Source organism: Macroventuria anomochaeta (assembly GCF_010093625.1).
Source record: "Macroventuria anomochaeta strain CBS 525.71 unplaced genomic scaffold BU25scaffold_3, whole genome shotgun sequence".
Classification (NCBI taxonomy): Eukaryota; Fungi; Ascomycota; class Dothideomycetes; order Pleosporales; family Didymellaceae; genus Macroventuria; species Macroventuria anomochaeta.
The window spans coordinates 1,169,033-1,193,777 of NW_022985364.1; the positions used below are offsets into that span (position 1 = coordinate 1,169,033).

A 24,745-nucleotide genomic window follows, 5' to 3' on the forward strand; every position below is an offset into this window, starting at 1 on the left:
GCGCGGGAGGATGTCGTTGTGCTGTGCTGGGTGCGATGTCTCGGTATGCACGGTCTGGTGTCGAAGTCAGGGTCCTGCAGATGCGTGCTGCGGTTAGGCGGCGAGTGGGGGAAAGCTGGTGAATGAAGGCCTTCGCCTCCTATGCGGAGGTGCGAGCTAGGCGGTCCGCGCCAATCTCCGACAAATCATGTCCGAGCAGGCCGATCTGGTAGTTTCGGCATCACGCAAGATGTGTCTGCTTTTGAAAACACGTCTTTGCTCCGAGGAATACTGTCGGTGTTGTCTGGTTTGATTGATTGATTGGTTTGAGGTCTTATTGAGATGTTGTTTGGTGCTAGAGCGCTGTTAAAGGTAACTTGAACTTCACCTTGTTCGACAGCTATAAGAAACCTCCATTGGGGAAGTACAGCACTATGGTACTTCGAAATTCATAGCAAACTCTCTCACTACCTCAAAGATGAGCCTGGTCCTTCAACAAGGTCCAAGCCTGTACAGCCGTCGTCAACACGTCCTGGAAAACTTTCTGCAGTATAGCTCTGATATCCTTGACACCCAATCCACTCCTGCGCCAGCGGTACACGCCAATGATAGCCAGAGTAACGCTGAGTAGCCGCAGTGCTCTTGTTCGTCTTATCTTCGAGATACCCTTACTTGTGTATGCGATGTTCCAGTCGTTGTACTTGGGAAACGCACATCGTCGCCAAAAGTCGATCTGGGTGTACGGGTAGACAGTAGAGTTCCACCCGTCCTTTGTATAGTACCAGGACACACAGCCGCTTCGCCAAACAGTGTCCTTGAGAGCTTCCTGCATCTCGTTCGTGTATGCGATCTCGGCTTCCTTCTTGACGTCCACAGTCCTCGCTTCTCCGTTGAGGACGAGTTTGATGAAGTTGAGACTGTAGTTGACCATGTTCTCACTGGCCATGACGACTGATGAGTGACCGGTTGCTGTGTTAGGACCAAAGATCAGAAACAGGTTGGGGAAACCGTCCATGGCTGTGCCTTGGTATGCTTGAGCTCCGCCTCGCTCTTCCATGAGCCCGACCAGATCCTTGCCTCCCTTGCCTACGACTCGCAGAGGGTGGAGCCATCGAGTAACATCGAAGCCGTTAGCAAGGACGATGACATCGGCAGGTACCTCTCGCTCAGGGTAGTCTTCCTCTTTCGCATTCTTGGGGTATGTGGCGCCTGGACCAAGTATGACGCTATCCTCCGTCAAGCGCGTCAAGGGCATAGTCGTAAGCTCAATCTTGGCATCATTCAGGCTCTTGAGCCAACGCTTGTCGAAGATCCTCCTCTTGCAACCGACTCCATAATCTGGAGTCAGAATCTCAAGGTACTTCTCAGGTACGGTCTTCTTCACCCACTCCAGGGTCCTCTCTTCGTAAAGCTTGCGGTGCTTCTCTGCGTATGGAGTGTTCGGAAAGAGCTTCAAGAATTCTCCTTCAGCGCCAATGAAGATCAAGAATCGCAGAAACTCCTTGAGCCCGGGGATGGACTTCAAGATCTTCGGGCTGTTCTCCTCCCACCACTTGTCGCCTCCGGGAATGCTCACTGCAGGCACCACCCAGGGTGGTGACCGCATAAGCTGAGTGACCGACTTCGCATTATATGGTTCGTTTGGCAACCTCGGAACAATCTGTGCAGAGCTACACCCTGTGCCAACGACGACCACGTTCTTGTTCTGGAGGTCAACAGTTTCGTCCCATCGAGCAGAATGGAAGACCTTCCCCTTGAACTTGTCGAGACCAGGAATCTCATCAGGCCAGCCCCTGGGCTCGACAATGCCACCTACACAGCTGACGACGACCTTCGCCTTGACGGTCTCAGTCTCGGAGTACACGGCGTGTTCGCCCTTCTCTTCTACGACCTTCGCGCGGTCCTTAGACGAGAGATCTCCCATGCCTGCTACCATTCGACGTATTGTGACTTCCCACAGCTGCTCGTCCTCCAGCCATCTGCAACCCTCGACGTCTGTGTTGCATTCGATCTTGTCCGTGATTCGATACTTCTGGCATACTTCGTGGTAGTACTTGACGATCTCGCGGCCAGGAGGGTGAAGCGAGCTCCATTCGGGGTTTTGCGCAAATGAGAACGAGTAGAAGACTGCTGGTACGTCACTGCTGGATATTAGCCATGTTTGCTTTCTGTGGCCGGGCAATAGCCAATCGGTGGTATTCTGATGCGTATGGGAACTCAGCAGCAACGCCTCTAGCTGTGCGTACGCTTGCTATGGTCGTCGTTGCTTATGAACGTGTGGGCCAGGCACCTACCAAGCAACACCAGGATATCTGTTGATCCACCACGTTCCTCCAATACCAGCCTGCCTCTCGAATATGCGGAATTGATCGAACCCAAGCTGCTGCTTTAGCTGGCAAGCCATAGCAATGCCGGAAGCCCCAGCACCGATGATGATGACCGGGTAGTATGTGTATGCATCGTGCTCGTATCCGTTCACACGGCGGATGGTCTCTGAAATCATGTTGGGATTTCGTCGAACTTTACCGACCCTCGGTGGTAGGGAATGGATCGAAAGGTTTGGCCCTGGAGGTGAGAGTGTAGGCGGGTAATATGTTGTGAGCAGGACGCCTTACTGTTCCTGTAAATATGAAGCAGCTGCAAGGATCAAAGCTTGTGTAGCACCAGCTTGCTTAAATCTGCGGCTGTCTGGATCGCGGAGCACGAATGTCGCGTGCGGAAAAGCGAAGCATGCCTCGATGACCGCGCCGTCGATATCGCTCAGGGTCCGTTTGTGAGGAGACGCGTAGCCAGGAGCTTCCTTGTGCCTCGGTTATTCGCGCCGACTCGACCATCTCGCATCATATCTCCTCACTCAGCTCGCCTTGCTGATTGCCATCATGGAACTCGAATATCTGAGCCCGAGAACTGATCGGCATTTGACATGTGTGCTCGTCCAGCGCTCATCGGGAGCTCACGTATGAAGTCTTGAAGCTACTTGACTGTGAGCAGTGTAGCTTTTGTAAGGCTCCGGATACCTCCAGGGCATGTTCAAGAATCATCATGGTGAGCCTGTGAAGGCTGCAGCAGTCATGTATCTGCATGCCCGCACGACAAGCGTTCTGTTCGGCGCTTGTTCTTTGTGTGCTGGCAGCCCCCGGTCGATATGCTGTTGCACTACTTTGACGAGTTGCTGATGCAGCAACCTGTTGGTGGTTCGTGAAGGCGACTTGAGTGTGTCTTTTCCTTGCTCTTGTTTCAGGAGAAAGCTGTTATGTGAGGCTACGTTGCAGTTCAGCTGCCCAAGGTGCTGACATTGAACGCCAATAACGCGAAATGCATCGCCACGTGCAGACGCGTCACGCAAGTGCGCTCGCATTGCGCACGGCCAAAAAGTGTAGCTTGGTCGCGATTCCGTTGATCAAGACAAGGCATCAGCAACCCTGGAAGCTACAACGCCAACGCCCCTCACATCGGTGCCAACTTTGGTCGTGTATCATGTTGCGGGTTGTTCCGTAGCTGCTCGTCACCAACACCTTTGAGCAGGTCGTCCCCAGACGGTCAGAATGAACAATATCGACGGCTCAGATCGTCACTTGAAGACGGAAGAAGGTCAAATTGTCTGAAGCCACGTCTTATCGTTCTTTGGCTAACTGTAGGTAGCACCACCGCCGTCTCTGCTCGCGATTGTACTTGACACAAACCCTCACGCTTGGGCACATCTCTCATCGACGCTGTCCCTTTCAGCGGCCCTAGCCAACATCCTCATATTCATCAATGCACACCTGGCGTCCGGCAATGCGAACGAAGTAGCAGTCATAGCCTCGCACTCGCACAAGACGAGCTTCCTGTATCCGACCAAGACACCCTCACAACCCCAACAGAATGGCAAAACGAACGGTGACGTCGATATGATCGGCGATAGAGCTGGGAGATCACACAAAGAGAGCCCTAACAAATACCGCCCCTTTGCCGTTGTGGAGAGCACTATCCTGCAAAACTTCGCAAAGCTGTTAGATGAGACAAGTGAGAAGCATCTTGCAGCGACACCAACTACACTCATTGGTGGCGCGTTGTCACTAGCCCTCACATATATCTCGAAGTCGACTCTTCTGCATGCGCCTGTCACCTCCGGCACTGAGAACTCTATGGCTGCCCTTGCGGACGCTGAAAATGTTCACGTCGATCGCGTGCCCCTCACGTCTCGCATTCTCATCGTCTCGGTATCTGGAGATCTCGCTAATCAATACATCCCGGTCATGAACTCGATCTTCGCCGCACAACGGAAGAAGATCCCAATCGACATCCTGAAGCTCGCTGGCGATACAGTTTTGTTGCAGCAGGCGAGTGATGCAACAGGCGGTGTATACATGAAGCCAGACCGACCGGAAGGACTGCTACAATACCTGATGATGGCGTTCTTACCAGACGCAACAGCACGTGCAAGCCTGGTAGTTCCAAGTGCAGGTGGTGTCGATTTCCGCGCAGCTTGTTTCTGTCACAGAAATGTGGTAGACATTGGCTACGTTTGCAGCGTGTGCCTGAGTAGTAAGTGACCCTACTTCCTCATGCTGACCTGATCACTGACTGTATGTAGTCTTCTGCAACCCTAACCTGCCAGACAACTTATGCCTCACTTGCGGGTCTTATCTCTCATTGCGCGCCGCTCTAACCAATCCGCCTGCTCTCATTCCCAAGAAGAAGAAGAAGAAGAGAAAAGCAGGGACTGACACTGCAACGCCAGGTGGAAGCACACCTGCTGGGTCAAATACACCCTTGCACCCTTGAAGACGGGAATTGCTTTCTAGCATCATACCCACGTTCAACTAAAAGCATTGCTTGCACTATTTCATTCCCCTCCGTCGTAGGTCGAAGTCTAGGCGTTGTGGCAGGTCCGCCTGCGTACCTCGCACCACGAACGGTATTCGCGGGCGTTGATGCAGTACGAACATGCTCCGTTGTAGAATCATCTAGAGTCGCGCTGTCTTCACCACGCCCGCGCAAGAACACATGGACCTTATATGAAGGAAGGAGCGTCGACCTCGATTTAATGTCGAACAGCGCTGCACCCGGGAACAACCTCACTTTCTTCCGGTGATCATTGTAGTGGTGCTCGACATCGCTGCTTTGAAAGCAGTCACAACACGAGCAAAGTGCTCATTCCAGGTTTGGGTACTGCAGGGCGTAAGGTTTGCACGATGGAATATTCACCAAAGCATCCACATATGTCAATACTATCTTATAGCCTCTAAAGTATACCATCTCGGTGCTCACTGTGTACGTTGAATTTAGTAGCATGCATATTCAGGGGTCAGCGAGTAGGGAGAATACCTCACAAAGACCAGACCGATCACGCACGTTCAGAGATCAGCCAGCAGTATGTCCGGTCCATCCGGATGCTTCATGCCACGGAGATATCACGGTACAATACTCCAGACATCCGGAACCGAAACACCTGAAGATGCAGACACGGCAAGATATCTACAGCACGACAGGCCCCTGAAGTAGCTGCCCAGGTCGTCAGCACGTTAGATTCGACAATGTCGGGGGCAACCCAAAAAGTAAACATGCTTCGATGTTTCTAACAGCCATCGCCACCGTGCCCGGCTCCTGCAGCAGGAACAGCATCCTGGACATGAAGGTATGAGGATACGAAGCCGGCAGGATCTGTGAGCTCGCCCGTTGAAGCTGCGGTCCGGCCGCGGGATGGCTTGTTACTTGGTGGTTGGATTGGGATATTGAGTTTGGAATATCTCGAGGGTACTGATAAGACTTCAGTGAAGCCGTCGGCCATCTTTTCTCCATGAGATCGGTGCTTGCCCTGGTGTAGTGAACGTCCAAGGCCTCTGGGCAACTCCCGATTTTCACACATGTTGGGGAAGGGTGTCCTGGGCTCAAGTACTTCTTCCAAACACACAAAGACTGCTTCGATCGTTGTCCAAAAGAGGCGCGCCCAGAGCGAGGTGGCCTCGACCGATGTTCCGAAGCGACATGGGCGGAATTGGCGGCAGGGGTGTAAAGATAAGGAATCCGCACCTCTGATTCGTCAACACCTTCTTAAACATTGTTTTTCCAACACGCTTGTCAGTTCACGTCTGCATCTGCGTGTGCCCGCTGCAGCCCTCATTCTCGCAATTTTGGAACCTTCATGCTAGAACATGTTCGACCTGTATCAGTATGTAGCGAATTTCGAGTCCGCGAAGCCGCATCCCACGGAGTCGGTTTAGCGTCCTCGCCCTGCGTAACACCAGCCCCGAAATTGCCGCGCATTGGCTAACCTCACCTTCACCTATCTGACACCCCACCGAGTGGCTTATGGCTTCTTCTGGGGCTGATGCTTGAACAATCGCATCCGAGCTTCGCGGGACGAGACATGAAAGTGGAATGATAGCAACGCTCGCCCGTTTATAGTTATATGCGCCCCTCGGACGTGCGTTGCGGTGCGCTTTATCGTTAGCGGTTCTACCATTATACATATATCTATATCGATCTTTTCGTTTCTTTGACCGAAGACGCCTCACGACGCCCTTGTGCGAGGACCGGTTTGGGAGTATTTGGCTTTGCTTTTGCCTGTCTATAAGCCCGCCAAGCGTCACTGCCTACTCCGAGATCCTAGTCGATTGGAGATCGCCGACCGATACATCTTGTCGTCTACCCACTTCGTTCCTTCCTTTACGACGCCCTTAATCTCTGTACATATTGTATATATCCCGTACTACATTCCACATACGTACGCCCTCCAGCCCGTTCGCGGTACCCCACACGTGCCGAATCACCGTAAACTGCGTGGAGTCACGACTACTACTACCACCAAGGATCGGCAAACATGGACCCTGTGTCCTCTGGAGCGGACCCTACCACGCCGCTAGAAGCGTTTAACAATGCTACGATTGCGACGGGAGGTGACTCGAGGTTGTACAATCTCAATGTTTTCTACGATGTGAGTTGGTCGTGTGAGGTGTTGAGCACGCGGGGCTAATGCAACTAGGCGGGCGATATCGCTTGGATGATTACGAGCACTGCACTTGTGCTGCTTATGATCCCGGGGGTTGGGTATGTATCACTACGAAACATTTCAAGATACAAGGGTTGACGAGATGATAGTTTCTTCTACTCTGGTCTTGCGAGGAGAAAGTCTGCGCTTTCGCTATTATGGCTGAGTGTTATGGCTACGGCCGTCATCAGCTTCCAGTGGTTCTTCTGGGGTTACTCGCTGGCTTTCTCGCATAGTGCGGGAAAATACATTGGTAATCTTGATAACTTTGGATTGATGGATGTGCTCGGTGCTCCGTCAGTTGGAAGTTCGAGGATCCCAGACTTGATGTTTTGCGTGTACCAGGGCATGTTTGCTGCTATCACGTATGTTCTGTTCAGTCCCTACGTCAACTTCAGGGAGTGCTGACGTTGAAAACAGTGTTGCTCTTGCTGTTGGAGCCGTAGCAGAGCGTGGTCGCATGCTGCCGTGCATCATCTACATGTTCATCTGGTCAACGCTCATCTACGACCCCATTGCCTGCTGGACCTGGAATTCTTCTGGCTGGGTCTTCCAGATGGGCGGACTGGACTTTGCTGGTGGCACGCCCGTGCATATCGCTTCCGGAACTGCTGCTCTCGCGTACTCGTACATGCTGGGCAAGCGTAGCGGCCACGGTACCCAGGAACTGAACTACCGTCCTCACAACGTTACCCATATCGTTATTGGCACCGTCTTCCTCTGGGTTGGATGGTTCGGCTTCAACGCCGGTTCGGCACTTGCTGCGAATCTGCGTGCCATCATGGCGGCTGTGTGCACCAACCTGGCCGCCTGTGTTGGTGGCATCACGTGGTGTCTTGTTGATTACCGTCTGGAACGCAAGTGGTCAACAGTTGGATTCTGCTCGGGCGTGATCGCTGGCTTAGTCGCGATTACACCTGGTTCCGGATATGTACCTGCCTGGGCAGCGGTCGTCTTCGGTGCTGTTGGTGGTGTTGTTTGCAACTACGCGACCAAGCTGAAGTATTTCCTTCGTTGTGATGATGCTCTTGACATCTTCGCCGTCCACGGTGTTGGTGGTTTCGTTGGCAACATCCTTACCGCATTCTTTGCTGCGTAAGTCGCTGATCTCTTCGCTCGATGTGCACGACTAACAACATTCAGTGACTACATTGCTCACCTCGACGGCTACACTGTCATCCCCGGTGGCTGGCTGAACCACAACTGGGTGCAACTCGGTTACCAGCTTGCCGACTCCCTCGCCGGCGGCGCATACTCGTTCATCGGCACCTGCCTGATCCTCGGTGCACTCGACTTCATTGGCAAGTTCCTGCCTGCATTCCGTCTGCGCGCCACCGAGGAAGAGGAGGCTCTGGGTATTGATGATGTCGAAATCGGCGAATTCGCATACGACTACGTCGAGCTCACACGCGAGCTGAAGGTCCCAGATGACGATGTTGATGAGGGTATGTCGATGCACTCGCTGCATCACAATGGTGCTGGCATGGCCATTACCAGCCACCACGAGAAGAATCAAGAGTCGATGGACTCTGCGAATCAGCTTGCTGATTGGGCGCATCGTGCGTGATGAATGCGTTCTTTAGCTGAGACTTCGTTTCTGCTCTAGCGTTTGGTTCGCCCTATACCACTTGTTTCTCTCTTTCTAGACTTCTCTTCTGGTGGACCATTTGACTATACCTTGTCTCTATGTAATGTAGCATATGGGTGGATGCACTAAATGTCAAGTTCTCTGACTGTTCACAACACCTTACCAATGTTCTGGAGCTTGTGAACGTTTCGACACTCCAGAAAAGCCACGCCGTCATTGCGTACCTCGATGTCAATCATCACGTGCTGCTTTGCTGTCAAAGGGGGTTACCGAGCCAATCGGCAGAAGAAGTGCATGAATCGAAGCTTGGGAGAAGATGACGACGCTTTGCAGGTCGTGTGTCGTGTGCTTGCGCATGACAAGCCACAGCAGTGGCAGAGCCGACCTTGCCGTCTGAGCAAATAAGCTCGTTGAGTTGGTGTCGCACAAAGAGACTTCAGGGTGACGTTGCAGAGCCGCGGAGGAGGGACCATCAGGGAGGTGAAAAGGCTGTGTGGCTGTCGCGCAAAAAGTGGATGCCAGGGTCTTTCGTGTGTGGCTCGTGTGCGGGGCTCTGGGGCTAAGGCTAGAACAGGGGGAGAAGGTGCCGCTTGAAAAGGAACGGACCACGCGACAGGGCAGTGATGTTCCTTCCTGTTCTGCGCTGCACTCCTGTCTCTCTTTTCAATGCGATTTGCTTGATTTAAGATAGAGACCCTACAACCTTAAAATCGTGCTGTAAGTACTCCAATTGGCACCATTTGTCCCTCATCATGAACTTCCAGCACCTCGACTGTCACATGCTTCGAAGCACCAATTTTCCACAGTTCTGCGACTGTAAAATTGCACACCGCAATGTTTAAGATCACTCACTGACAGCGTTACTGAAACAGCACCATGAATAAGCCACAGTCGCCATACGATTCGCTACCGCACATTTTGGAGTACTACGACAACTCAAATTCCCAGAACTCGGCGCTCCACCTTATACTTGCATTACGGCCCGACTGGCGAGAGGCCAAGGACACAATCGAGTTTGTGCGATTCACAGATGGCATCACAAACACACTGCTGAAGGCGGTGAACAAGCTGCCAGGATTGTCGAAAGCAGAGGTGGACGAGGATGCGATTCTACTGCGCGCATATGGCAAGGGCACAGATGTGCTCATAGACCGCGAGAGTAAGTTACACGCATACATCACGGCTTGAGGCACAGACTAATAATCGCGCAGAAGAGACACGGTCACACTGCCTCCTTGCCCGCCATGGCCTCGCACCCTCGCTCTACGCCCGGTTTGAGAACGGTCTCCTTTACAAATACGTTCCAGGCAGCGTGTGCTCACCTGCTGACCTGCGACGACCAGATGTATGGCGCGGAATAGCTCAAAGATTGGGGGAATGGCATGCCACATTACCAATATCGAGTATCAGCAGCACATGTCCAGCTCCATCTCAACTTGCTACCAACAACAAGCGTGCTTCCTTGGTGGCTATGGCCCAGCTCACACCCGGCAAGCCTATCCCGAACGTGTGGACAACTATGCAAAAATGGATCGATGCGCTCCCAACAAGCACCACCGCGCAAACGACACGCCGAGAGCAACTCACTATCGAACTCGCTTCCTTGACCAAACTGCTGGGTAACACGCCTGGCGTTGGCGGCTCAAACTCCTTCGTCTTCGCTCATTGCGATCTCCTCTCCGGCAACGTGATCATCGAGCCTTCACCGTCGTCCGCTTCGAACTCACGTCGTTCTAGTTCCTCCAACGGGTCTGAGGAGCCCGAGACGGCGGCAGCGTCAGTATCCTTCATTGATTACGAATACTCCACGCCTGCACCCGCCGCCTTCGACATTGCAAACCACTTCGCCGAGTGGGGTGGTTTCGATTGCGACTACAGCGTTTTGCCTACGCGTCGCGTACGCCGCTCTTTCCTCCGCGAGTACCTCCGCAGCATCAGCATACACCTAAACCGAACACACACCGAGGCAGAAGTTGAGGAGCTGTTCGACCAGGTCGATAGGTTTCGAGGAGTACCAGGTTTCTACTGGGGTATCTGGGCGCTGATCCAGGCACAAATCTCGCTCATAGACTTCGACTACGCAAATTATGCCGAAATCAGGCTCGGCGAGTACTTCGCATGGAAACGAGAGGTCAGCGGCGAGCGAGAGAGGTCAGGAGAGGCGATGCCAGAGCGAGAACAAATATGGGCGAAAGACGATTAAAGGGATGTGCATAGGAGAGCTGGATACATTGGTCATGCGGGCGTTGGGAATAAGCGAGCGATTCAACATGTCAGTCAAAGGCGCCAGACGTCGTGCATACCGTGCCTACTTCATCAGAAGAGCACTTTTCATACTCCAATTTATACTACGTTTAATACCACAGCAACCACCTTCGTTTCTCACTGACCTGTCTCGTTTAAATACGTTGCTGCGTTGCGTCAGTTATTTTGCGGTCGACGCCTGGGTAGTACCTTCCTCAAGTGAGAAACTGCACACACACCTTCTGGCCACAAATTTCTTTAGCCTTACTACCAACAACTCCCCGTGCACCTCAGATCGACCTTGCATTGCTGGTTGCAAGGCTGTGGCTGAAGGCTCGATCAGCCGTTGGTGCGCACATACATAGGTATACGTCATTCGCAGCCCGTCAACACGATCAAGTACAGGTATCCCTAACAGGTAACAAGTGTACGAGGTGGTGGTGACAGTCATAGAAGCCCACGGCCAAGAGAAACGACGATGCCTCTCAGTGTCAAACGAAGTCGATACACTACGGCGACGAAGAAAGAGCGAAGAAAGTCGAGGCTGAGGTGCCACGCCCTAAGTACGACTGAATTTGAGATCAGGCTCCATATCCGGTCAGCCTTACGACACACTGACCCTAACCACTGCCACCTCAGTACGATTCTCCCACATGACGATTATCCTGAAGCCGACCCACGGGAAACTCTCTACGAAGCTCTGTCTCATGTCTGGGGCCTCGACACTCATCACGACCCTATCTACATCGAATGATTACCAAAGAAGGTCACAGTAAACCTGTACCATGCGTTGCGATATCTCCACCACGGCTCTCAAGAACGGGTTATGTGAATCGATGCGCTTTACATTGATCAGGACAGTCTCGATGAGCGCATGCCCCAGGTACCACTGATGCGCAAAATTTATGAAGGAGCTACCAGTACAATAATGTGACTGGGTCCGAACGCTAAAGAAGAATGCGGCCTTACCATGAGGTATCTGGCGTATTTGAGCAGCGACGAGAGTCTGCATATTAACCCTGCATCAGGACCATGTGTTGAAGTGGAAGGAAAGAATATCCTTTCTCCAGAGATCCTGGAGGGGCTCAAGCTATTCTTCGGCGACCCATGGTGGTCACGCCAGGAATGGTTGATTTCTCAGCATGCAATCTTCCAGCATGTATTCTATCAGCTTGATAGCCAAGCTGTGCTACAGGCTATAAGCCATTACTATGCCCACGTATCCGGCAGCATGTGCTGTTAGAGCTTTATGAATTTACCTGAGAGCAAGGGAGTGCATAGTTTCTTCCATAACCTGACCAGAATGGACGGCATGAAGCGGAATGGCTCTCTACCATACGTCTTAAGCTATTTCAGAAACACTTGCGACGCCACTGATCTACGCGATAAAGTCTACGGCATGCTCGACCTCGCTCGCGATCGATACGAAAACGCAATGGTTGTGGACTACACATAGCCAATTGAGACGGTGATTGAGGCCACTGCAGTCCAGGTGATCAAGCAGACCGCATGGCTCGAGGTCCTGAACCATGTCGGTATTAGGAAAAAAACGTTAGTATCAAGACAGAGAACGTCAGTATTCAAAGCAGCACAGGACAGGAACTTGATCTGTCCTCGTTCGTTCCAGACTGGACTTTAACATACGAAGACAAGGCATACAGCAGTAGACTGATCCGGGCATGTTTATTACATATGTACAGAGCGTGCAGGGACGTGTGGACCACTCTGGCGGTTTCTGCTCCCGGCAGTCTCGTACATTTTGATAATCATTGTACTATTACTTCTACTCTTTATGATACTTGCAGATTATTGATTTGCGGAAAACGAGTCCTCTCATCATGATTCTTCCTTCTGCTCCCTTTCCCGGTGCCGTCCTTCCTTTGCCGCCACAGACCTTCTACTCTGGTAATGGGGCTACAAGTCTGTGAGGCTTCTGGAAAGAGAACTGTTCTTAAATCAGCACAAGATCATGAAGGTTACCTCGACTGCTGACTGCTCAGAGAACAATGCAAACAGCAACATGAGACCTGTGCGGAGAGCGGAAAGCTTGTGAAAAGATAAGCAGTCAGCAAACTTCGCAATCACTATTCTTGGCGTTGTCATTACTGTTTCCAGTGTGGAGAAATTTCGAATCGTGTTTTCGAACATCTTCCATTTGGTCATTTTGAGCTTAAATCTACTAACGGACAGAGACTGCAACCTGGGTACTTGTGCTTTAAGGGAAGCGACACGACGGTTCTCAAGCTTCACAAAGGATGGCGTACATACGAGAGCAAACAGACTCACATACTTCTGCCGTTACGAAGCTCTACTTCTTGCTCAACAGCTCCTCAGAATTCAGAAACACGAAGCAACACCATTTTATCAGCATGAGCGGCTTCACTCGCGGCTTCACTCGCGGCTAGGTCACCGACTTCAAGAACCTCGTCACCTATAAGTGCATCAACACATGAGCGCTTCTCAACAGTCTCACAATGACTGACACCATGCAGCGCAGGTTCAACGTTGCTATACCTGCAAAGTCGACGTCATCCTCCACCGAGTTCCGGGGTGCCGAAATTTCGGTGGCTGGCGAAATCTGCGGACCACCCCTCCCATGGTAGCCATAGCCTGTCACTCACATTTGACAGGCAAAATGGTTACTCTGAGTGGCCAGAGGTACTCGTGTAGTATGTGGGGGAGACCTGACCCCTATGTACATGTTCTCTGACGTGCCCAGGACCCTGGGCCATACCTTCACAGACCCTGAACCAGACCTAGGCAGCCTCTCACGGATCCCACGGATGAAAGGTAACGTCATCTACCTCGTCATAGTGCGAGACCCGCACACATATCACAGGTAGACCGCCCGTACCTCCCCCTACCTGCTCCTTGACCGAATTCAGGTGGCTTTGACAGTGTGTCTTTGTGTGGCTTTGAGGGCTAGTGTACTAAGAAGAGGGTAGTCCGTACATTTTGCATGTCATTGTACCAGGCGACAACAACAATCAATAAGCGTGTTGGCTGCAAAGAGCTTTATCACGGTCTCAGCGATGAGGGCTGTGTGGGAGCACTTAAAGACCTGCAGAGCAAGACTGAAAGGATGTTCACTGCTCCTGTTGACCTTAGTGACTTCTTTAAGCTGACAGATGGGTCCCATGGCCAAAAGTAGGCTGACCTACCCCCTGTGTGGCCCGGAAAGCAGGAGGTCATGGGTAGTGTGGAAGGAGTGCAAGATGAGTTAGACCAAGTTGCTCAGTGCGCACATTACTTTCATTTCATATCTGCATACCTGGGAATCCATGTAACAGTCTCATCGGTCCGTTTCCCCAATATCTGGCCTAGTAGAAATCATAGGCCGTGTCATAAACGTATACACGTCCGAAGTTTCGTGGATATCATCGCACTGAAGCAATCTTGCAACGAATCGTTATTAGAAACCCAAGCTTTTCCCTTCCCATCCTTGCCCACATTCCAACCAAACGCCGGTCATTAAATATTTATGCGTCAACAGCAAGTCCATATGTGGTGTCGAGCCAGTCAACATCCCCCAACTCTGCAGTCAAACTCGCGCCATGATCAAGCACTCCGTCGTCGAAAGTAAATGCCTCGCCCACAGCATCCAGGTTCAAAAGAGAATCAAAATCGCCATCGTCGATTTCGTTGTTTAGTGGCAGACTAGAGAACAAAGTCTCATTGTCTTGGTGGTGGTTAATGTTCGGAAAGGGGTTCGGCGGAAGGTCGAGCATGCTCCACTTGTTGAATGCGCCCATGGAGTTGTGGTTGTGCGAGGAAACGTCTTTAGGTGCAGTGGCGAGGGTGAGGGGTGTATCTTGCGAAATTGTAATAGATGTCATGGTGTGGTCGTGGTGCTCGTGGTCCGAATCTGGCGGTGTGGAGGCGAGGAAGGTCTCGAGGCGGCGGGCGACTTCCTCATCGGTGACGTTTGGCTCGTGGCCGGGCAATTTCTCGAGGGTTGCCATGTTCGTTGTGCCGGCATCGGGAGGCGGTGTGAGGGTCGAGCGCTGCTGTTGGTGGGAGGCGGTGGTCGTGTTGACCATGTCAAGACGGCGGCCGGCGTCGACGAGGTCTTCGACGGAAGTCACGGGGTTAGCCTTTGGCATCGGCGAGGCCTGAATAGAGGTAGGCGCGACGTGGATGCCGGCTTTGCGGATCGCGGCTTCAAGGAAGGCGACAGAGTAGTCGGCAGCAGTGTAGAGGTCACGCAGCTTGCCCATCACGGCCATGCACTGGCAGAAACCACGAAGTGAACTACGGCGTGTCTCTTCCTCGGGTGCCTTGATGTCGAGAAGATGGATAATGATGGCAGGGAGAAGTACTGTAACGCCAGTGGTTGGCAGATACTTGACCAATCCGCTGGTATCGAGGCGCTGTGCTATTGATGTGATTGCTGATGCGGCGCGGCGAACATTGCGTCGTGAGGCATCGAGGATATCGGATTCCACGTCAGTCCTGGACGGTGCACTGGCTGGTCCACCTTGCGAGTTTGGTAGAACCTGGGGTCGATGTAAGGCTGACAGTGTAGTGAAGAAGACCATGTGTAGCAGTGAGCGCGCCAGATCGATGGCTGCCTCGCCTGAGGCCTTGTCTGTGTACTTCGCCTCTTCGTGCAGTTCGTTTACCCACTTTTGAAGCTCTTCATCGCAGGTCTTGACCTCGCTTGTGGCAGGATCAAGCTTCTTCGGAAGCAGCATCATCGTGGTTCGGTCATTCTGAAGACCGTGGTTGTTGTTGAGGACGCAGTACTGCTTCGACAAAACATGTGAGATGCAAAGGCAGAGTCGTGCCTTCTCGATACACATGATAGCCAATTTACGCTGAACATCAACATCTCTGGCTACCTTGCAGTCGGCTGGTATGCATGTGATCGAGTCAGGGATCGGTGCAATTTCGAAATCATCCAACGTCAGCATAGGTACGTCGAAGTCCTCGGGCTTTATGCGTGTGGGTCGCCGCATGCCAAGGGCAATGAGACGGTCGCGCATGTAAGTCGACCACCAAATACGCTTCCATAGCTTGACGCGCTTGCAGTCCAGATTGGTGTTGTCTGGGTTGCGGTGGAGTCCGATGGTGTGCGCTACGGATGTAGCTACACCCATCCAGTGCCATGTGTCTTTCTGGTCGTCAGGTGTTTCATAGTAGTAAGTCAGGAGAAGTAGGGCCTGGACTAATGAAACCCGGTCAGATTCGTAATCGAAGTCGTACAAGATCTGTCGTAATGGTTAGCCATCTACTTATTCAATCGGAAGTCAAAGCTTCTGGAACAGTTTCACATGTTGACATGTGAGCCGAATGTGGAGGAGCATCGGAGGTCCGAAGCCACTCTCGGCCGAAGTGTTAAAACTTGGGTACCTGCCAAGGAGTGCGGTCTACTTACTCTAGTCTTTTGGAAGAAATCCTTGCGAGCCTCTTTTCGAGTAGCGTAGCCTGCAGAACGCAAATGTGACATATCGACGAATGCTGAACCTGCAAACATGACTGCTTGAAACAGAATCAAGCTAACCTTTCCTTTGCTTCCATCTGATCGGTCGATTACTCTCAAGAAGTCGTGCAGATCCAGAAGTGGCATGTACGGGTGAACAAATTCAACATAAGCTCGGAGCATCTCACTGCGCAAGGTTCCTTTGGGTACAGTCAAGGCACCCTTCGTCTCCAGATAGGAAATCTCTTCAGGTCCAATCTTGGCTGGCAACGGCTTGATGAATCGAGGGAGTTGCCCCGAAGGAAGCTTTTGACCAAAGTTACTGAGAAATGGTTTCCCGTCATCGTTCGAGAAGGGTGTGAAAGGAAACGTTGGCAGACCGTTGATTTGTGAAGTTACAGACATGCGGCGGTGTAAATCCGAGATATTAGGAACGGAGAAGTTGCGGTGTCCATGACTTTGATCTGGCCTCTTGTCAGCTTTCGCGATGCAGCCAAAATCGTCACTACGCACATATGGAGTGAGGAACATGCTCATTCATGCGAGTCTCTACATCTTGCGATCCCCGCAACGAAGCAGGGTTGAGTGACTGTCCGCTGTCGAGAGCATCACGCGATGCGAGCTTGCGAGTTACATTTGTTGTTGTGGTTGTAGTCTCTGTCTGTGGTTCGTCGTCTTTGTTCCATTTCCTGCAGGATTTAGCATATAGTTCGATCGTGGCTGAAATGGAGATTGTGGTGTGTAGGCTAAAAGCCTAGATGAACGTGACGGGGTTGGGTGCACCGCAAGTGGCTAGTTCAACAGGAGCGAACACCGATCCAACTCTCGAATGACGACAATCAATAAGGTGCGGGATATTCCACTCGTAATGTGTAACTGTGTAGATTTGTGCTCGTAGGAGGGGTTGTCGGATGCTGCACGGGATGGGTGACTGACTTCTTACGCCTGCTCTCAGACACGATGCAGTCGACTTCGTCCAATCGGCAGTTCGTGCAGGGTGCGCCATGCTCTGTGACGTTGCACCGAACTTTTCGAGCTCGACAACATTGACATGCTTTCGAAGCTCTTCGTTTCACTGAACGTCCAGTTGTGTTTCCATCAAGGCCGGCTGTGGTAGCTTTGCGTTTCGGTGGCTGGGACTCCATGTGGTCGGACGGTGAGCCAGAGTAGTCGGACATGGCTGCAATCGGTTGTCGACTCTTGACAATTGTCAATACCGTGAATGTTAGAGGATGAAATGATCACGACTATCCGCGCGCGAGGGGTCCGGGGAAGGGCCACGATTATGTACTCCAAATTCCACAAAAGTGGGTTTCACGCCTGGGCTAGTCGTGTGCTCAGGGCATGCAGACAAGCCGTAATTCATCGTAGTGCCCTTGACCCTCATGACGCCTCGTCCGTCCCCACCGGGGATCATTGATGAGTACCCCAGTCCCCAGATGCGGATGGCCGGCGCTCATCCTTGGCGCTTGGAGAGCACAGGTGCTTCTCGGATGGCCTCGGGGCAAAGCACAAGCCTGAGGGCGAGACGCGCTCCGACTCGTCAGCAGCTGCCAGATTCGAACACACGTGAAAAATGCCGCGGTTCTCTGATTTTGCCAAAGCCGGTCCCTTCCTGCCCTGCATGTTGCGCATGTTTATGGCATTGTGTTTCGACTTGGAGGATTGAATCAGGCGCGCTGTGGAGCAGCCCATGACATCGATTCACGCCTGGCGTGTCTTGATAGCTTTGGTCATTGAGTCTGGAGCTGATCTTCGCTGGTAAGAGTGCGGAAATGGAATCCTTGCTATAACATGATTCGTGTCAGAAGTGCGGAATGCCCACGGAGAGACTAGACGTCTCTGACCAAACAGCCGACCTCGTAGCCGGTCTTTCATACACGTGACGCACTAACACGGCTTGAGGTCGTGAAATTGCGGCTTTTTGCGCTCAGCGTTCGATCGGAGGGGTCCACTCCTCCGACGCACTGCGCCCCGGATATGAGTGTTTAGCGGTGGATGCCGTTTTCCTTCACTAAAAAGCTCTGATGGCTGCTGACCGCTTCGTCAGTGACATTTCATTGTTTGAATTTTGGTAAAAGACTGGGTGGCGAGAGAGAGGCTCAGCATTGGCGGTATTTGACAGATCGTGAGGTCTGGGCAGTCGGACCAATAACCAGAACTTGGGACTGGATGGAGGTGCTAAAACGTCAAGTCACCCACACGAACCATGCGGGGGAGATGGTCAGGGGCAACCCCACATCCACAAAACCCACGCTTGAATCCACCTGGGCACACCTGGAACTCACGTTTCCCCTTCTCCGAGAAAAGTCCTCGCCGTTTACCTAAACTAAATGCAGACACCAACACATCTTTGAAAGTCAAAGCTCAGCGCATCATACACCGTCGATCGATCAGCTGCCCTGCAAGCAATCTGTATACAGTCAGCTTGGCTCGCCGAATGTAGGCGGCCAGGCTGAGTACAGCAGGTTCACAGCAGGTTTGGACATGTAGTGAAGCTGACAATCAGGCCGCTCCTCAATGATCATCACAGCATCATTCCTCGGGGTCGCACTCTCCGACTCAACGTCCACCGATGAGACTAGTTGTGATTTGCAGTCGGAGGCGGTCCGTACAATAGCCTGGCCCTCCACATTGTAGCTTTGCAAGACTGCACCGGCACGTTGGATCTTGACGACTCGACCATTGCGACACATCTTTGTCTTCGATATGACAGCCAAGGGTCCTCTCTCGTACTCGCTTACTACGCTCGACTCGATACCAGCTATGCAACTTGATCTCCTTCTTGGACACAGCTTTCACGGACAACCGTTCGTCTAAGCTCAAGTCCACTCATCCGCTTGGAGTGAGGAAAAGGTCTCGAGGTAGCGGCAAAGCCCGGCTTAACACTGTGTTACGAGCACAACTTGAATATCCGCGCGCGTCTGAACGGACCATGACCAATAGTGCATTTTTCGAACATCAGTCTGCATGAAGAGAATTCTCTCAATCTTCAAAGCAGAAGAAGGGCGCCTGATGTTTCTGAATATCTCGATCTTGCAAACCCATCGGGGTAACTGCCGCCGACCTGTATTCACGTGTGTACGCACGCACGGCGCCCTGTCAAACACTCCGCGGGCGGGAAAATTCGAGAAAAGGGCACGAGCAGCCACAAACTCGAGTCTCAACGTACAACCCTGCGCTAGAAGCACAAAGTTGTGGAGCTTGATGCTGTTGAGAAACAGTGTCCGGATACTTTTCCGCCGGAAAGGGAATGCACACTTGACTCCGGCCACCATAGGGCTGAGCATCGTACTTCGCAGGAACATCCCGGTCAAGGCTGAGTGGCCGGAAAAAACTGCCAGGATCATCTACGATTCTATCTTGCATGTTGCGAGGAAAGTTGAACACAAATATCTCAATTCTCTAATATTGGGAGGCTCTCAGGATAGCCTTGTCCAACTTTCGCCAGCTGATGAGGACACACACAACTATAGGTAATTTTGCCAGTAATAGACTACTGCCTGATCGCGATTGAGGCCCTAGACTTCACTATTAGAATAAGGGACAGCTACTGCTGCGTTCGAGCTCTTCTGCAACATGGGAGTCTATTCATTTACCAACGACATCTGACCGTTCTCCTAGCAATCAGACTGGAGTGACTACTCAGCCCCCCGACTGCATCAATCTGAACTAGAAGGTACAGTCGAAGTGTCCCTGCTATCTGGCATTTCAACTTGCCTATCAGCTTCGGTATTTCTTATACATCACCTGGATACTCACCTTCTCGCTTCTAGGTATCGTTCTACGAACCTGATCCACAGATCTTTCTGTGCGGCGAAGGGACTAGACTGATCGTCGCTTTTCATCAAACAGGTCCATCCATCATAGTAACCTGGCCAACCCTCTGCCTGACTGTGTGCAATGATGGGGCCGACGTAAGACTGACCAACTTGATAGACAGCCACGTCAAACTTCTCCCAACCACTACCGCCCATCTTTGAACTGTAGATAGTTTGGACATGAGCTGATTGTGTAATTAGTCACTGCAAGCCGCGAGAAGAGACTCTGACTTACCGAGGATTGTCTCTTTCGGACTTGCTGCCAAGTTCATTTCTTCCGGAGGGAAATCTTCCATGTTCGGCGATAGGGAACCCTGGAAGAAGTCAAAGTGTCGACATGTCAAGAAGGTCCTCCAAGCTATTTCTGCATTGCCTTGTTTGTAGGTCTGTCTGCGTGACGAAGTCATCATACACGCCGGAGTGCTTTTGACGCAAACTTTGCAACGTGACGCTAGTCTCGAATGACGCCTTTTTTTCGCAAAGAGAAGAAGAGTAATGTAAGGTACATTCTGCATGCAGCGAATATAGTTATTTAAGGTCAGTACAGTCACTGACATGAACTTCAACTGGCTTAACAGCTCAAGACTCCATGACGTGAGCATCGCGATCATAGGTACGTATCCAACAGGCCCTCCACCAATCTCTGACTGTTTTCTTATGAAGGATCCCACAGGCCCTCCACTTCTGAAAAGCGAGTATTGCCTCAAGCCTTCTTCCACGCCTCCCTTGGATCTGATACCAGAGTTCCTCCAACGCTTCCATATAACCAACTTGGCTTGTGCCATCGCGGAGCTGCTTTGCCGTGTCCTCCTCGTTTACAATAGCTACTGCATGATATTTTGGTTTGCCTTTGCACAAGAAGATCTCGAGTTCATCGATTGGCTCATCATTAAGAAGAGCCAGCTAACCTGTCAAAGAGTTCAAGCGATGCATGGAAATCTTCGATTGTTTACGTATGATCACATCTTGGAAATTCTTTATCTGCGTGATGTTCCGCGTAGGCGGATCTGGAGACAGCATGTTGTCTTCGCTGTGGGATATGGTATTAAACAATGTCAGCTTTCTCGGATGACAATGTGGCCTTTTAGATTATCTTCAGCCTGCTCAGAAGTCTTCTTTGTTGGTTATGAGGCTCGGTTTGTAGCTTACCTTTGCGATTGCCCCAACTTACAGCAAACTCAAACCTGGCAATGATCTGACACAGTTCAAAGAAGCATACAGCGTATACTTTTTCAAATGTCATGATGAATACGAACAACGAGGTCAAGGCGCACGTGGTCAGCCAATTTGACCTTGGAAACTCCAGAAGCAAAGATTTTGTGAGAGAAATTGCTAAGGAAAGAATGGGCCTTGTGTTAAGTCTGCAAGACGACCGCGCTTGTGACTATCCTGCCTACGACCAAATCAATGCCTGTCCACGATTTACATGCGCAATGACTAGTCTTGACGTTGCGTTTCAATCCTACTCCTCAATCCGCGCCTGCGGCATAAGCGCCTCCAACTGCCCCTGATACTCCCTCTCCCGATCCTCAAACACCCTCTCCGAGTTCTCCAGCGCCCCAAGCACTCCCTCTTCGCTGGTACCCGTCCCAAGCACAATCTGATAGTTCTCATACCCGCCATTTTCCAAAGGTGGGTAAGCGATAGCACGTGCGATGTACCACGATCCTCCGGCTTGCTTGAAGTGCTGGATGTAGCACTTGTCGTTCGCGTGAGGGCGGTGCTGGTAAGGCCGGGTGGATTGCTCGCGGGCCGTGGAGATGATCTTGGTACGGAGGGACTCGGCGTCTGAGATGGAGTCCTTGAGGAGGTCGTGCATGACGGTGTATGGCTTTGTCGCGCGGGGGTTAAACTTCATGATCTGAGTGTGGTGTGTTGCGAGGTGGCTGTAGTGCGTATAGATAGGTGGGTACAAGGGGAAATACAGTATTTATATAGATCAGGACCATCTGGGCTGCATGGTGAAAGGCCACATAACGAAGTGTTGTAGATTGGTGTTAGCGAGAGTGAGTAAATGCAGTTGTCTTACACAGTGAAGATGTTGCAATACGCCGCTCTACAGCAGATCCTCGATTTAGATATATTGTCTAACATCTATAGAACTGATACTTTACGGTAGCGAGAACCCCTCTGAAGTATCTTTCCCAAAAGAATCATGGAGTGCCAGGCCCCCGACCATGGTGCTTACCCTCCGCTAGGAGAAATTTGCACCCCACGGCTGGCCTTTTCTAGAGCTGGTTCCGCAATGCGACTCGGGGAAGACTGCTCGTTTACCACATTCTTGACTCGGAGGTCTTCAGCTTGCTAAATCCGGTCTCCGAAGAGACCGTCAATGAAGCGGTAGGGCTTGGTTGGCGAGGACTTGGAGCTCATGATGTAGGGTTGTAGAACAGAGTTGTAGAGTAGAGTAGTGTAGGTGTAGTGTTGGAGTTAGGTCGTGGTAGTTGCAGTCTACAATTCGATGATGACTAAGGGAAATTTCGTATCTATATGAGCAGGAGCTGCTTAACTGTTGCGGTAAAAGAGTGCGGGACGATTGACCAAAGAAACAGCATCAAAGCGCACGATAGGGCGTTGTGTAGTGAGAAGGCTGATTGCTTTAGACCGTGGCCACACTCATTCATCAGGAACAACGAAACGCTGAACTGCTGTGCACAAATACTTGTCGCTTGAGTCTTGTGGTTGAACGATTTAAATCTTCGAGTGCAACCGCGCTGCCCAATTGCGGAGGAGTGCGAACGAGCGTAGGAAGAGAAGGACAGATCGTCGTCCTTCACATACCTCATTTCACTGTCTAGATAGGAAGAAGGAAGTAAAACTGGAGGGAAGGAATGGACCCCTTTAGGTAGCACTGCATGCCTCCTACAACGGGATTCGTGAGCTAGGCCATTTTCTCCGAGGGCCCGCCATTATCGCGGCCTCCCGTAACATCTTCCCAAGTACACATCACAAAGAGCGATCGTTTGAGCGAAGATTGAGAGGGTGTTTCTGCGTGCTAGGTTTGTCCATAAGTCAAATGCCACAACGCCAGGCTATGCTGATATTCAAAGATGGGATAAATGATGTATCTTGGTCCTGACAAGGCAAGCCAACATGGTGGTTTGGCGTTGTCTACTCATCGTCTTCATCATCGTCCACGACTCGTCTCCGTTTTGTGCGGTTGCTGGGAACCACCTCATCGTCGTCATCTTCATCGTTACCACCGCTCTTCCTCTTGGGACTCGCCATGATGCCCTCATCTGGATCGTCATCATCTTCGACAATTTCTGGCTCCTCGTCACTGGCAGCGATGAAATCGTCCTCCTCATCATAATCGTCCTCACGGTTCCTGCCAGCACCACGACCGTAATCTTCGTCGTCGCTCCAGTCTCGTCGTAGGCCAGTCTTCGCACGTGGTTTCTTTGTCCGTGGTGCGCCCTCGTCATCTTCCAGGTCGCCAATGCTGAGACCGGCCGTGCGTAGTCCACCGCGGCCTACAGCTCCACGATTTGCGCGCTCAGCTTGGCGCTCGGCGTGCTTCTCCCTCGCCCTGGCTTGTCGCTGCCTCTCTTTGAAAGTTGCCTCTTCTCGCTGTCTGATAAGGTCGGGGTCTTCGTCGACATTAACAAAGGAGATGGCTTGATCAGCCTCATCTCGGCCACGGGTTGCTGCAGCTGCCAAGTCGTTCTGTAACTTCTCCAGCGCAGCGTCTTTCAAGTTTGCTGCAGGAACAACATTAAGGGCGGTCGTAAACTTGTTGGTCACGCGCATAATCTGAGCCTCCTCATAGGGGGCAACAAGATATGTGTAGCTCTCCTTATCGCCCTTGGCACTCCTCTTCATCGAGGTCGGCGTGGGAATCTTGGGGTTGACCTGCGGTGGGGCGAGCGCATTTGCGTCGATGTCGAACTGTGTAGTAGGATCGTTGGCGAACTGGAGGGTCAATGAGCCATCAGACCAGCGCAAGACGCGCGCATTGGACTGAAGCTCAGCGTGATTTGAGGGCGACCGTCGCCATCGGATGGTAGACATAGCGGTATCGTATGCGGAGAAGTGTTCGGTCGCAGCGAACTTCGAGTGGTGGTCTGTTGTTGGCGGCTGGAAAATCTTATGGTTGAAAGCAGTTGGCTCGAACGCCAGGAATTGCGGTACTTTCAGGAGGTATAATTCGCCGTCGCTGGGCTCTGGAATTGCATGTCGCGCAAGATCTGTTTCCATGAAGGACAGTGTCTGCTGCTCCTGTTCGTACTCGACAGCTTGTGGTGCCCGATCATCACGTCCCTCATCATCGCCGGAGTCAAGCTCCTCATCGTCGAGCTTGCGCTGCTCTCTTTGATATTGTTAGACCTTCGATCCTTTCTCTACAATGGCTGCAACCTACACTGCCGGCTCTTCATCTGCATCTCCGCCATCACCGAACAGATCATCCTCGTCGTCATCCAGACCGTTCTCTTCAACTGTGTCGCGTGGCGTTTCTCCGCTTCCGCTCTCTACTGGCACAACTGTACCGCCAACCTCATCATCTGAGAGGCCCTTCGCGGCATCACTACCCGCGTCAGACATGGTCGCAGTCGATAAAGCGTTCTGATACGCAAATCGTGGTGTAAGTGTAGACGTAGTGTAAAGCTGGATTGGCGATCGTGAAGGTGCAGCGCTCGAAATGCAGGAGAAGTCGAAAGCTGAGATACGCGTCGTTGAATCGATGGCTTGAGGTGAACAAAGTTCAGAGCTCCGGGCGA

At 51.8% G+C, this 24,745-nt stretch overlaps 7 protein-coding genes across 7 annotated transcripts; 4 read left to right on the forward strand and 3 right to left on the reverse strand.

The window, feature by feature from the left end:
* Window positions 1–451: 451 nt before the first annotated feature.
* BU25DRAFT_428185 (FAD/NAD(P)-binding domain-containing protein) lies at window positions 452–2,482 on the reverse strand (the record flags this gene model as incomplete). Its single annotated transcript, XM_033708489.1, has 2 exons — window positions 452–2,120; window positions 2,274–2,482. 2 exons carry the CDS (start codon window positions 2,480–2,482, stop codon window positions 452–454), a joined length of 1,878 nt encoding a protein of 625 aa, XP_033566488.1.
* A 938-nt stretch (window positions 2,483–3,420) lies between these two features.
* Window positions 3,421–5,183, forward strand: BU25DRAFT_359155 (RNA polymerase II transcription factor-like protein B subunit 4). The gene is made up of 3 exons (XM_033703629.1): window positions 3,421–3,570; window positions 3,622–4,506; window positions 4,556–5,183. The coding sequence occupies exons 1-3, from the start codon at window positions 3,525–3,527 to the stop codon at window positions 4,744–4,746; spliced, it is 1,122 nt and encodes a 373-aa protein (XP_033566489.1). The 5' UTR covers window positions 3,421–3,524; the 3' UTR covers window positions 4,747–5,183.
* A 1,870-nt stretch (window positions 5,184–7,053) lies between these two features.
* BU25DRAFT_406846 (Rh-like protein/ammonium transporter) lies at window positions 7,054–8,661 on the forward strand. Its single transcript, XM_033705382.1, has 2 exons — window positions 7,054–8,047; window positions 8,096–8,661. Exons 1-2 carry the CDS (start codon window positions 7,320–7,322, stop codon window positions 8,517–8,519), a joined length of 1,152 nt encoding a protein of 383 aa, XP_033566490.1. The 5' UTR covers window positions 7,054–7,319; the 3' UTR covers window positions 8,520–8,661.
* A 325-nt stretch (window positions 8,662–8,986) lies between these two features.
* Window positions 8,987–11,079, forward strand: BU25DRAFT_406847 (kinase-like protein). Its single transcript, XM_033705383.1, has 3 exons — window positions 8,987–9,257; window positions 9,413–9,699; window positions 9,752–11,079. Exons 2-3 carry the CDS (start codon window positions 9,417–9,419, stop codon window positions 10,741–10,743), a joined length of 1,275 nt encoding a protein of 424 aa, XP_033566491.1. The 5' UTR covers window positions 8,987–9,257; window positions 9,413–9,416; the 3' UTR covers window positions 10,744–11,079.
* Window positions 11,080–14,263: 3,184 nt separating this feature from the next.
* On the reverse strand, window positions 14,264–17,384 carry BU25DRAFT_418012 (uncharacterized protein; the record flags this gene model as incomplete). Its single annotated transcript, XM_033707847.1, has 4 exons — window positions 14,264–15,994; window positions 16,162–16,670; window positions 16,720–16,895; window positions 17,143–17,384. 4 exons carry the CDS (start codon window positions 17,382–17,384, stop codon window positions 14,264–14,266), a joined length of 2,658 nt encoding a protein of 885 aa, XP_033566492.1.
* Window positions 17,385–20,382: 2,998 nt separating this feature from the next.
* Window positions 20,383–21,446, forward strand: BU25DRAFT_148562 (uncharacterized protein). Its single transcript, XM_033700615.1, has one exon. The coding sequence runs from the start codon at window positions 20,583–20,585 to the stop codon at window positions 21,219–21,221; it is 639 nt and encodes a 212-aa protein (XP_033566493.1). The 5' UTR covers window positions 20,383–20,582; the 3' UTR covers window positions 21,222–21,446.
* A 1,563-nt stretch (window positions 21,447–23,009) lies between these two features.
* Window positions 23,010–24,728, reverse strand: BU25DRAFT_359166 (uncharacterized protein). Its single transcript, XM_033703630.1, has 2 exons — window positions 24,388–24,728; window positions 23,010–24,336 (listed from the first exon to the last, which is right to left on the reverse strand). Exons 1-2 carry the CDS (start codon window positions 24,567–24,569, stop codon window positions 23,139–23,141), a joined length of 1,380 nt encoding a protein of 459 aa, XP_033566494.1. The 5' UTR covers window positions 24,570–24,728; the 3' UTR covers window positions 23,010–23,138.
* Window positions 24,729–24,745: the final 17 nt, after the last annotated feature.